We start from the raw sequence: 12,039 nt of genomic DNA, 5'->3' as shown, positions 1-12,039 counted from the left end.
ATCACCCATAAAAACTGGGGGCAAATTCAGAGATGTTGTTCTCAATTTTGCTGGCAAATGTCAGAATGTAACTGTTGCCTATGGGTTAAGAAGGACAGCAGTTTTCTCTAAAAAATTACTGTGTGGGAGGTCCTGCCTGGTTTCTGTTTGGAAAGGTTAGTAGGAGGTTCTACAATATAGATGAATTAATGAATGGGGGGAAAGCCCTGTTTGGAGACCACCACCAAGAAAAGACTCAGCAGCCCCTCCCCCACCCTCATAAAGTCTTCACGGTGGGAGTGGCCAGGACATGGGTCCTGTGCTGGTGTGATTCTCTGTTAGGTCTGCCTCCCTCTTCTGCTTCTCCACTCACCCCATCCAGGAAGAGAACAGCAGCCTTGGAAAAATGAGGGGTGAAGCTAGGACTGGTCCTCCAGGGAGTAGGCAGGTGCTCCCGTCCTGGGGTGGGTAGGGAAGGGAAAGTACCTCCAAGAGAGTCTTTTAGATATGGAGGAGTCCTCGCACCCCGTTGCTGCCCTGGTGATGGTGGGATGTGAGAATCTGCTAACCAAAGGGTTCTACTTAGGAGGTAGACACTGCATTTGGCTGTTTGCCTCTCGAACCTCAGAGACTGGTCCCTGCATGCTTTAACAAGGACTCTTCTTGAGCCTTGGGGGTGCATTTTTGAAGAGGTTCTGGAGAACCAGAAGATGTCCTGTACACCTTATAGAAAATGCGTATTCGCATTCACATACCCCAGGGACCAGTACTTAGCTGTGACCTTTTGAGACGAAGACTCCATTTTAGTGAGGACTTTAGGTTACTTCGAAACGTCCTATAAGCTGCAGATAACTGGACGCACCAGGGTTTGAAGGCCATTCTGGCGGAGAAGCAGAGAAATCTGTAAAGAGGAAGGCATCTGGAGGCAGGTTTTTGAGTCCCTGCAACTAGATACCAGGAGTCATTGGGCTGAGGACAGAGCTGTCACTTACCTAGCAGCCACCCTCTGGTTCTCCAAGAGATTGGTGGAGCTCAGACCCATGAGATAGGGACTAGAGCTTCCATGATCAGGACAGAGCAAGAGCAAAATGTCCGGGAAGGAGGCCAGGAAAGGGGAGACCCCTCTCTCACCCAAGTCCCTAGGTCCCGAAGTACTCCACGTGGGGGGGGGCGTCTCACACACACACACATGCCCACAACCACATCGCAGGATCATCTCTGCATTCCTATGGGCGGCAGGCCTCCAAGGTCCACGTCGCCGCCACCTGCTGCTGTAACCCCAGCCATCGGGAATCTGCATCACCATTTTCCCTCCATTCAGCCTCACTCGGGAGCAGGTCCCTGATACTTGGGACCAGGCTGAGACCACGTCCTCCTGGCCCACTCCCCAGCAGCGACGTAGAGGTAGAGGGAGGAGCTCTGGCCGGCAAAACCAGCCTTCCCCTAACCCCTCCCCCACCGGAGCTCCCTTCCTATCTCCCCCCACCTCCCTGCTCTTGCCCTCCCCTCTGCCGCAACCCAGCTCCTAGCGCGTCAGCGTGGGCTTCCCGGAGCGAGTCGCTAGGTAACAGGGCTGGCTCCGCAGACCCGGGCCAGGGAAATCCGCGCGCGTCGTCAGCATTTGCACCGCGGGGCGGGGGATGCACGGATCCTCCCCAATCGTGGCCTGCAGACCCCGTAGGCTGGCTCGCTAAATGCCTTAAGAGCGCGGATCGCGGCTGTCTAGCTGCCCCTCCCCTAAGGGGACCCCGACGTCGCCGCCCCTTCTTCCTCCCCCGCTGGTGTGCACCACTCTCCTTGCGGCCAGGTGAGCAACCCTCCACTGCGGTTGCTGTGGCGGCGGGTAAGCTGCCATCTGGGGCCAGGGCGGGACTACGCCACCAGTGGGGCGGCTCGGACCATCACGGCCGGCCAGCCGGCCATGTGCTAAAGTTTCTGGGGTTCGGCTGGCCGGCGGGTGCACGGCGCGGGGCGCAGAGCGCGGTGGGTGGGGCGCGCGGTGCTGCCCGCCCCTGGCCCCGTGGGGCGCAGCTCAGTGCGCTCTCACGCTTTCTTCTTCTCCTTTCCCGGGCGCTGCTGCCCTCAGAGATCTTCCCTCCGAGCCCAGGCGCGGGGCATGAGGCGCCCCCGGGTATCGCCTGCAGACAACCCAGCCACGCACACCTCGCCAGCCGCCGACGGGGACATGAGCAGCACGATCGGGCTTCGCTGCTCGGCGGCCAGCCTCAGCGGCCAGCGGCCAGTGGGTCCTTGCTGCTTGGGAGAATGAAGCAGGAACCGGCGGCCACCTTTCTCTCTTCCTTCTCGCCTTCCTCTGGCTCCCGCGCCCCGGGCCCGGGCCGGGCTGTGGCTCTGCTGCGTGCCCTGCGCGCCCCCCACTTGCCTCCGGATGCTCTTCTCGGTAAGCCAGGCCCTTAGCCTCGGGAACAAAGCCCCTTCGGAAGGCTCTGAGGAAGCCTCCAAGCCCCCTCTGCAGCCACCAAGCCAGTGCATGGAATCTGTCCCCAAACCCTGAGTCTTAATTGCCTAGGTGCCTTCAAGACCCAGTGTTTCCCTGGGCTATCTGGGAGACAGGAGCGGGCTTGACAAGGCAAGCAAGAGACCTGTTTGGTCTAGATAAGCATCTATGTGTGAAACCTGGATTCGGACTTAGTCACTTGGGGACCATGATGTTTGGTGGATGTCCAGGCATTGCTGGGTGGTGTGTCTTCAAACCACTCCAAGGAAGTAGAGTACCATTTCTCAGTATTTCAGATATGGAAACTGAGGCCCAGAATGATTGAATGTGCTAATCAAGGTCACAAGATGGAAATCCAGGTGCTCACTACCTCATCAAACTGATCCTTTTGTCACAAACACGCCTGCCTCATTCCTCCACTAGCTGCTTCCGTCTCAAGAGCCACTGTGTGTGTGTGTGTGTGTGTGTGTGTGTGTGTGTGTATGTGTGTGTGTGAAAATACTCCTTCCAATGACGGTTGAGATGGAATAAATTGCTAGTAGAATGTATTTTCCATTCACTCCTCCATCCAATGCTGCCAATCCTGATGCGTGTGGTAACTGTGAAACCTCCTCCTCCTTCAGTTGGGGGTGCCGTGTTTGTGTGGGTGTGCGTGGGGGTGTCAATATGGTTTCCTTATGCTTTCTTCCCGGGCTCTGTTTTCCAGGGCTCTGGAAGGATGGAGAAGGGTTTCAGTTACTCCCATATGTCCCCTTCTGTGCTGTGTGCCCCATGCAAGTTCAGCCCCACAAGGTATCTCAGCCTGTCTCCTGGGCAAACCCATCAGCAGCACCTGGGCTGGTTCTACAAATTAGAGGTAGCTACTTCCCAGGAACTGGGGGCTGATTCTGCAGGGCCAGAAGGCAGAGGCCACCTGGGTCCTGACTCATAGTGGCCCTCGCTCTGTGCATCAGCAGAACTTCACACTTCTTAGCCCAGAGGGAGAGGGGATAGGCTTCGGTACACATGAGGCTCTCTGCATGCCCAGCTTCCCTGATGTGCAGCCAGTGACTCTTCTCCTAAGTGCATGTAGGTAACCCCAACCAAGGAGGCCATGGGGAATCTTTGGTCCTGTCGGAGCACTCGTTTGGGGGGTTGAGTATTTAAGTCACCTGTCAACACCATGTGGAAAGTGAAGGTGTTGGGCAGGGAACACCCTTTGCCCCGGGGGCTTCAGGGTCTGTATTAACAGAAGGATCAGGGCTGGGTTGGGTGATGTCTCAGATCCCTCCCAGGTCCAGTACTCTGAGTGTGAGAACTAGTGGGTCACAAGCCTGATCTAGGGTGTGGGAGGCCCACCAGCCACAGACTTATGGACTGAATAGATGGTTGGTTTCCAAGACAAGGACTCGGCGCCAAAAGAGCTATGAGACTCCGGTTCAGCCAAAAGAGGTGATGCCCCTGCTTAGTGGATTATTTATTGGGCAAAAACATAGTGGCTATAAAATGTCCCAAGGTGCCAGATTGGGGTTATGGGATAGGTTAGGCATTTCAATTCAAGGGATGACGTTGGCCCCTAAGAACTAATAAAATTCAGTGTATCATCTTGACACACAAGCCTTGTTGTCCCCTGAAAAGAATCAGCTACATTTGGTAAGCGAATTCCAGCCTGACCCATCAGTGTGGCTAACCACCATCAGTAGTAGCCTAGTCTCATACCTCTACTCTCCGCTGACAAATGGAAGCCACCGAGTGCATTCAGAGAGGCTGTGACAAGAAAGGTGGCCAGCAAGGGTGTCCAGACCCTCACTTAATTTTATCTTATTTGGGGCTGTTATTAGAGCTGAATGCATCAAGTTGACCTCTGGGCTGTTAATGGGTTTTCATCAGCCTTTTAAAGATGTAGATGAATGTGCCTTCTAAAGCAGTACGAATCCCAAATCAAGTGGACACATGCCATCTTTTCCCAGAAACTCGGCTCCCAGCAGGGTTTGGTGGCTATTTGAAATTCACAAAACCAGAAAGACGTCTTCCTTTCTTTTTGGCATGTCCGTGGGGTTTGTGATGGGAAAACAATGCTTCCTGGTGGCAGCATTAATCTCCCAGAATTGTGTATTTTAGGTCCTCGTGATTAATGGGTACAGTTTTGAATAAAAATGAATGGAGAGAAATGATCTTCATTAAGTTACTCCTGAAGATGACAACATAATTATGAAATAACAATTTTCGGATCATGTATCATACTGCTAGCACCCGAAACTGGATTACACAATACACCATTGATCCCCTTTCTGGTATTTAAATTTTAATTCATCGGTTCCCTCACATCTTTTGGGGCTTTTCCCTACCCACACATGCACAACGCCAGGAAAATGGACAATGCAGAATAGATTCTTCCTTTTCAGTTTTGCCTGGTTAAAACCCACTTTCCGTCTAGAAGATCTCAAAAGCTGAGCCCGTCCACACAGTACCCAGGCTGGCCTCTGGTTAAAATACGTTTGGGGTGCCTAGATTTCGTGGAAGGGCAGAAGGATATGTATGCTGCACAACTAAATAACGAGGTGAAGGCAATTCCCCTGTGGGCCCACCCCATCTAACTGGGAGTGAGGCTGTTGGCTTCTTTGCTGGTGGGGAGTGTTCAGCGCTGTGAGGTCTCTGAGGTGTTCCACTCTACACAGTGATCGTCACTGAAAATGGTTGTGTGGACAGACCATATCAAGGCATACAAAAAAGGGAGAGGCCGGGACACCAGCACTCATCCTCATGTTAGCGTAGCTTTGTAGCCTTGGGCAGTTTATCCCCACTCTCTGGGTCTGGGCTCAGCTGTGTGAGACGGGGCTTTGTGCTTGTATATAAATGTATATGGTTAGTAACAAATGATGCCCTTTGACTCTAAACTCGAAGAATCCTTAGAGTTTGGCTACAGCTGGTTATTAATAGATCCAGAATGCTGTGTGCGCTCAGGTTATGTAACGTGTTCAATTAGACATCCACATAAACAACGAAGACCCAGTCACTTTAAAAGACGCGTTTGGTAGCTTAGGTCAAGTCTCAGTGCCCCAGTACATGATGATGGGACTCCCATCCTGAAAGACATAAGCCAGTTTCCCTCCAGGGCTCCCTTGAATCTAGCTGAGAACATTGGGATGAGCCATGACCCTCTCTGGGATCCATGTGGCAGGAGACACAAGAAGGGTTATATAATTTGGGTCAGTGGGGTAGGAAGAACATGACGTCTTAGCTGCAGAGCTTCAAAGTCAAGGGACTTGGGGATTTTGTCTCGTTCTCAGGCTATTCCTGGAAGGCAAGGAGGGACGGCTGTAATTACTGCTTGCATTTGTTTTGAAAATGGAAAGTGCTTAATTAGAGCCCTGAACTCACTGGAAGGTTCAAAGTGGCAAGGCACAGTAGCTGGGTGTCTCTGGCAGCTTCCTCATGCATTCAGTCCTCCTGTGTCATGTAGGTGGGTAGCGTGTGGCCTGGGGGTCAAGGCTTCCCGTTGAAGTCATTTTCACATAGAGCGAGGGAAAGCAGCCACCAAACTGTAAACATCTTGTCACTTGCAGAGCAGTCATTGTCTACCTCGTGCGCTGGATGAGGAAGCTGCACTCAGAGCTCTGATAAGTCATCAAAACATACTGTGGTGTCAACATGCCACAGCCTGGCTCACAGTATACTGCGAGGGTTTGAACTGCCCCACGCCGTCTCTTCTGTCCTCCGGTGCTGCAGAATGTCTGCTAACCAAAGTGTGTCCTTCCTCCCAACTTTTAAAATAATACCACTGTGCTAAAAAAAAGCATGTGGGAGATTTGACGTGGAGACCATATGGAGTGATTCAGCTATTGATAGACTCCTGAATTGTACTTTTTTCTTTTTTTAAAAAAAAGGACATCGGATTTCTTTTAACCGCATAACATCAAATACACGTGTCCCAAAAGAGAGTCAGAACTAAGCCAGATGTGACCTGAAAAAGGTTGGTGTTAGCTGTTCTTTGGAAAGAGCTAAAATAACTCCACCAAGTTCCACATGCCCCTGGGGTTCTGTGGAAAGTAATAGGCAGGATGGCACCCCAGTCCCTTTAGAAGGCACTCCGAGCCCATACCTGCTGACAAGGGACACAGAATAAAAGTTATATAACAGAAACTTTCAAGGGTTGGTTTTTTTTCCTCCCCCACCCAGGGTGCCAGTGAGCTAAGCCTCTCAAACCCAAGCTTTCTAAGTTCATTCCTAGTGTTGCAGAAGCTCTGGACTTAGGGAATGCGGGCTTCAGGAGATGTCTAACATGGCCTTGGAGGCTCAGCCAGGCTGTGGTCCTGACGTTCTTTGCTGTCGGGTTTGCAGAACTTCAGATTAGCCCTCCCTAGGACTCAAGGATTCCAGTTCCCATCTGCAGCCCACAATCTATGGAGAATAAAGAGAGGCCAGTAGATTACACAGTAGCTGACTGCGTGGCTTTTATATTCCCAGAATGAAAACTACCCTGGTTTCTTTCTCCAGCAACTGAGCATCCAGTTCTGATGCCAACTTTGCCTATGTCTTCCTAGTGGTGTCTTAACAAGCAGACCCCCCTCCCCGCCGGCCCCCAACTTCCGCCTCCTTTGGACTGCCAAGCTGCTCTGGTGCCAACAGTCTTAAGTTTCATGATAGGTGATTCATGGGGATACATGGGGGAGCCAATGGAATGAGTTAGAAAACTTGTTGGTGATTCATCTGTGATCCGTGAAATACCAGCCGCCTCCTGGCGCTCAGCATGGAGTTTTTTATTTGTAAGTGAGGATTCCCAGCGCTTGTTCCGAGTGAGACCTAGAGAATCTAAACTTTGGGAGACCAGATGGGTGCCTGGTAGCCTCAGTGAGACTCCCAGGATGCGTGACTATTAAGAAATAGACAGATACAGAGGCACAGAGTGTGTGGATGCTGGGAATTTCCTGGGACCTGATGAGTTGATTTGATTTAACGTCCCCTTCTAGCATCACCACAGGATTCATCCAGCTAAGCCATTCTAGATGTTTCTGTTGTCTGTATGTGGCTTAAGACACGTGTCTGCGGCTTTCAAGGGTTAAAGCCGCAGCCGCTACAGCCTCCTCTGTCAGAGAGGTGTGTATTAATGCTTGATGCCGTGATAGAAACCCGAATCTCGACGTCAGGAGGTAGCATTTGTGAGGGTCGATGGATTCCTAGTGGGTTTTGTTTCTTGATAATTTGATCTGCCACGAGCTGCTGTGTGTGCCTCATTTAGCATCAGGAAGCTAAGAAGCAAGCAGGGAATGCCCAGAGCGTTTTCCCATCAGTCCCCATTCTCAGCCTGGATCTGCTAATAGAATCTGGGGTTCTCACCAATGGTACATGCTCCGTCCAACTGCGGAGAAGCTAGTAGGGTTCAGATTGGCCTTGATGTGTCTCCGCCCACTTGGGGTTCTCTGGCTTCCTTCTCAGACAGTGGATGGTAATGATGATCACTGTCTTTTTAATGATGGAGAATGACAGGGCTCAGGTTCTTAAGGGCAGCATCACATGCAAGTTTAAGATGATTTATAAATGGAGGCTCTTCCCCTTTGCTTGCCGTGTCGAATACTTCTAAAACAGTAAGCCCTGCTCTGCGGTGCTAAACTCTCAACTCAGAAGCGGAAAGCCGGCATCCCGGGCCTTCTGTCTGAACAGTGGAAAAATCCACCCGCTTTCTGAAAAGGAGACCTAGAGGCTGTTCCTCCGTCACTCCTACTGACAAGATCAACATCGCCTCTGTCCAGAAAGTCCCTGTGGGTGCAGCTTCTACACTCAGACCTGCTCGAGGACACCCCTGTGGCATCTCCCGGAGCTGCGGCGTCCATCTGTGCCGGCCTGGCCCCATTGCCTCCACCAGCGGCATGCCTGGCTCCAGTATTGCCTGCTGAATGGACCACACCATCACCCTCCTCTCTAACACTTAGCAGCGGTTTTGCAATAACTTAGCATTCCAGGCTCTGCTCGATGCTGAGGTTACTGTGATAAACACACACAGTTTCAATGTGTTGTGCACTGCCACCGCCCCTGTAGGCCTGGGAAGTTGTGCACCGCCACTGCCCCTGTAGGCCTGGGAAGTCACTCACTCCTGTCCCGCATCTGGGAAGCCATCTTACGCCTGGCAGGCTTAGCTGTCACATTGGACCTAAAGGCAGGCTGGATGAGGGTGAGCGGGACAGGGGGGCAGTCAGGGGTGTGCTTGTGAGCGAGCCCTGCTTCTCTCGTCTCCCCTAGATGCCTCAGGAAAAGCCATCGCTACACTCTTGTTCTCCATTGGCTTCTGTAGCCATCTAGGCCAGCAGCTGTCACTGCCCAATGTCATTTTCCAAATGGGATCAGGTACCCAGTCTATGCAGGCTCTGGAGAGCTTATTAAAATGTAGATTATTTGACTTTGTCACACATCTGTTGAATCAGAACCTCTGAGGGGCCAATTGTGTTGTTTTTAACTCGGTTTCCGGGTCAGTGACATCTCGGGCTCTATAAAATTCAAGGCTGCTGCTTGTCACGGGTGTGGTCACTAGTGGCCATTTCTGCTCCAAATGTGCCTCCTGGGACACCTCCCATGCTTGGGATCATCCTCACTCGACTTCCTCTGTCACCCTAGGACTGGCTCTCTCTCCCAGCTCCCTTCTACCCCCTACAGGCACCCGTGGGACATCCAGTGGACTTTTGTCCCCCCTCAGCTGGCTCAGGGAGTGCCGGTGCCTGCTGTGTCCCTGTAGGTCCCTGCACCATCTGGCCCTGGGTCTCCCCCGTTCTCCAACTCCACTCTAGCCACACTGGCCTCCTGGCCAGCCTTCAGTCCACCCATTTGTCTGGGTGTGGCCTCTGAGAACCTTGGGCCTGGACAGGTAGGGCCACACAACAGGAACTGCCATCTTCTACCTCACTGTTTGAAAATCTGCAGAACCTTTTTTTCTTACACCCTTGGGATGAGCCTCAGCTTCCGGGGTCATCATCCCAGCAGAAGCTGACTCCAAAGTGGCTCCCTCTAATTTCCGGCATGGTGTTAGAGGATGACTCATCGTTACGAGGCCCGGATTGCCAACGTGGCTCTAGAAGTGTCTTTCAGAAGGAGTGTCTAGAAACAGATTGTGTCTCTCTTGGGCTGCCTGGGACTCCAGTGGTCCCATCTTTTCTCTCCCTTGCATACTCACAGGTCACTGCTACATCCAGGCACCGTCCTGGGCCCTGGATACAGTCTGAAGATTTAAGTCAGCCATCTCTCTCGCTTTCATGCAGTCAGCAGAGGCCCTACCTGGATTCTTTTATCTTCTCCAACCAAGAGTGAGCGCTCCCCTGGTCCGTTCATTGCCAGGGACCCTTCTGGTGCCTCGGTTGAGCAAGCCATACTCAGACTTATTACCTGGTGACCATCTCAGAGGGAGACTGAACTCAAAGGTGACCTGAGCTAGTGACTGGGAAAACAGGGTCTTTGGGGCGGAACATGTGGCTGTCCCGTGGAAGTAGGGTTTGGTGCCTGGAAGCTAGCCTACTCACTCAGTATCCCCCCAGAGGCCATGGGTACTTCTGACCCTTGCATCCCTAAGTACATGCTTTCCCTTGACTTAAAAGAAACTGTATTAGTGTGTGTGTGTGCATGTGCGTGCGCGTAAGAGCAGAGGCCAGAGGACAACTTCAAGTGTCATTCTTCAGAAGCTGACAATCTTGCGTTTGGAGACATATTTCTCTCGTGTGGGAACTGGGGCTTGGTCATTAGGTTAATCTGGCTGGCCAGTGAGTTCCAGGGAGCTACCTGTCTCTGCCTCCCCAATGCTGGGATTACATGTTTGTGCCACCATGCCTGGCTTTTTATGTGGGCGCTAGGGTTCGAATTCAGGTCCTCATGCTTGCTCGGCAAGTACTTTGCTGACTGAGTCATTACCTCAGCCCCTTAATTAGTATTTGTTTATTGACTATAAAAATGGGTTTTATTGTGACATTTTTATACATGTACATAATGTATTCTGTTCATATTCTTACCTCCAGTTCCTTCTCTTGTCTCTTTCTTCTTATTTCACCCTACCTCCCCTCAAGTTAGCTCCATTTATATTTTGATCACACACACACACACACACACTCAGATTAAATCTGGATTCCATGTAGGAAAGAAAGCATATAATATTTGTCTTTCTGAGTCTGGCTTATTTCACTACCATAAGGATCTCCAAGTCCCTCCATTTTATTGCAAATGATATAATTTCATTCTTTATGGTTGAATAAAATTCTGATCTCTTTGCCCTTTCCTCAGGTGAGGGGTATCTGAGCTTGTTATAGATGCTGGTTGCTTTGTGTGGTGCTACAGAAAGCAGGGGTGGACATGTGTCTCTGTGGTCCTTTGAGGACACACCCAGGATGGGCGGAGCTGCATTGTATGGACTTTGCACAGGTCTTGCCTGGGCTGCCAATTTAGAAGTTGCATTGTCCTTGCTTGTGCTGAGAGGCCAGAGACAGGATGCTATGGAGGATGAAGGTAAATAAGGTGATGTCTCTTTTCAACAAACTGAGGGACCATTTGGAGCAACCTGTAACTAGAATGACTGGAGTAGCTGAAGAGGCAGAGAGTGAGAGTACAGGTGTTCTGGAGAGGATGAGAGATGAGCTGAAGCTGATCAAGCAGAGAGCACGAGGGAAAGGCATTTCTGGTTGGAGGGAAGGTAAGAGAGAAAGTGCTGAGGCCTAGGGGCTGGGACAGGGGCAAGTGTACCATAGGCAACAACGCTGGGCCAAGACAACACAGCTAGAGAAAGGCTGGGTCACTCTGCATTGATGGAAATGGGTCTCGGATGCATCTTAAGGGGCATTCCCTATCTTAGAGGTGACAGGGAGCCATAAGGGGTATTTGAGTAGGCGTGTGGGTTTTAAAACAATGTAAAGTGTTCCAAAACCTTGATATTCTGTAACATAAGCATAGAACAGCAAAGATGTTGGGATGTTGAAGAGAAACCATCGCACAGCAATGAACTCTTGACTATCGGCTGTGATGGCCAGCCCTTCTCCTCTATTTGCATTCTTCCTTCCCATTGGCTGATCTTCCAGGAAGGTCCTGTTGCCCAGACCCTGGCTCTATTGACCTTGATGGGGTTTGCAGGCAAATCCAGGTAGACGCTGGCTGCAGCCTTGGCTGCCCTGCTCTTGTGGACACTGGCCAACAGGAAATGGAGTGGGCAGTGTCCCAGCCTGATTCACTGAGCCATGGGGCTCCCCATGTCTTTGCAAATGCATTCGGGATGCGTCTGGCCTGAAAACAGCCTCCTGGACCCACATCTACAGCTGAGAGAATCCAGGGCACCAGCATCCTGGAGCTTTGCCCTGGCAGTGGCCATGGTAGGTGGAAGGAGAGGGTCAGTGTCCACCACCACTGAGTAAGCAGTTGATATGAAGCAAACAGCTCAGTGGGCTGGGGTGTCTTGAGCAGAGACTTGAGCTGGAGAGATGGGACAGGAAGAAGCATGTCCCAGGATTACAGGTGGTTATACTTAGCTACCTATATTATTTCCCTCCCTCCCCAGAAGGCTGCCCTACTAGCCAGTGGAAAAGTTAGGTGGTAGTTTCTGGGGATTTGGGCCCTGGCAGAGAAGCTTCTTCAAGATAGGCTGACAACCTTGCCATGCCAAG

At 51.5% G+C, this 12,039-nt stretch overlaps 1 protein-coding gene across 1 annotated transcript in view; it reads left to right on the top strand.

The window, feature by feature from the left end:
- The first annotated feature begins 486 nt into the window (after nucleotides 1-486).
- Nucleotides 487-12,039, top strand: part of LOC101834794 (Krueppel-like factor 14) — a 46,892-nt gene continuing 35,339 nt past the window's right edge. Inside the window, exons 1-3 of the mRNA XM_040743401.1 lie at nucleotides 487-525; nucleotides 1,219-1,822; nucleotides 2,066-2,380. Of these exons, the coding sequence (XP_040599335.1) occupies nucleotides 487-525; nucleotides 1,219-1,822; nucleotides 2,066-2,380 (958 nt within the window). The remainder of the gene's footprint in view (nucleotides 526-1,218; nucleotides 1,823-2,065; nucleotides 2,381-12,039) is intronic.

This window comes from Mesocricetus auratus, unplaced genomic scaffold (genome assembly GCF_017639785.1).
Source record: "Mesocricetus auratus isolate SY011 unplaced genomic scaffold, BCM_Maur_2.0 Super-Scaffold_15014, whole genome shotgun sequence".
NCBI lineage: Eukaryota > Metazoa > Chordata > Mammalia > Rodentia > Cricetidae > Mesocricetus > Mesocricetus auratus.
This window is presented reverse-complemented; position numbering and strand designations above follow the sequence as displayed.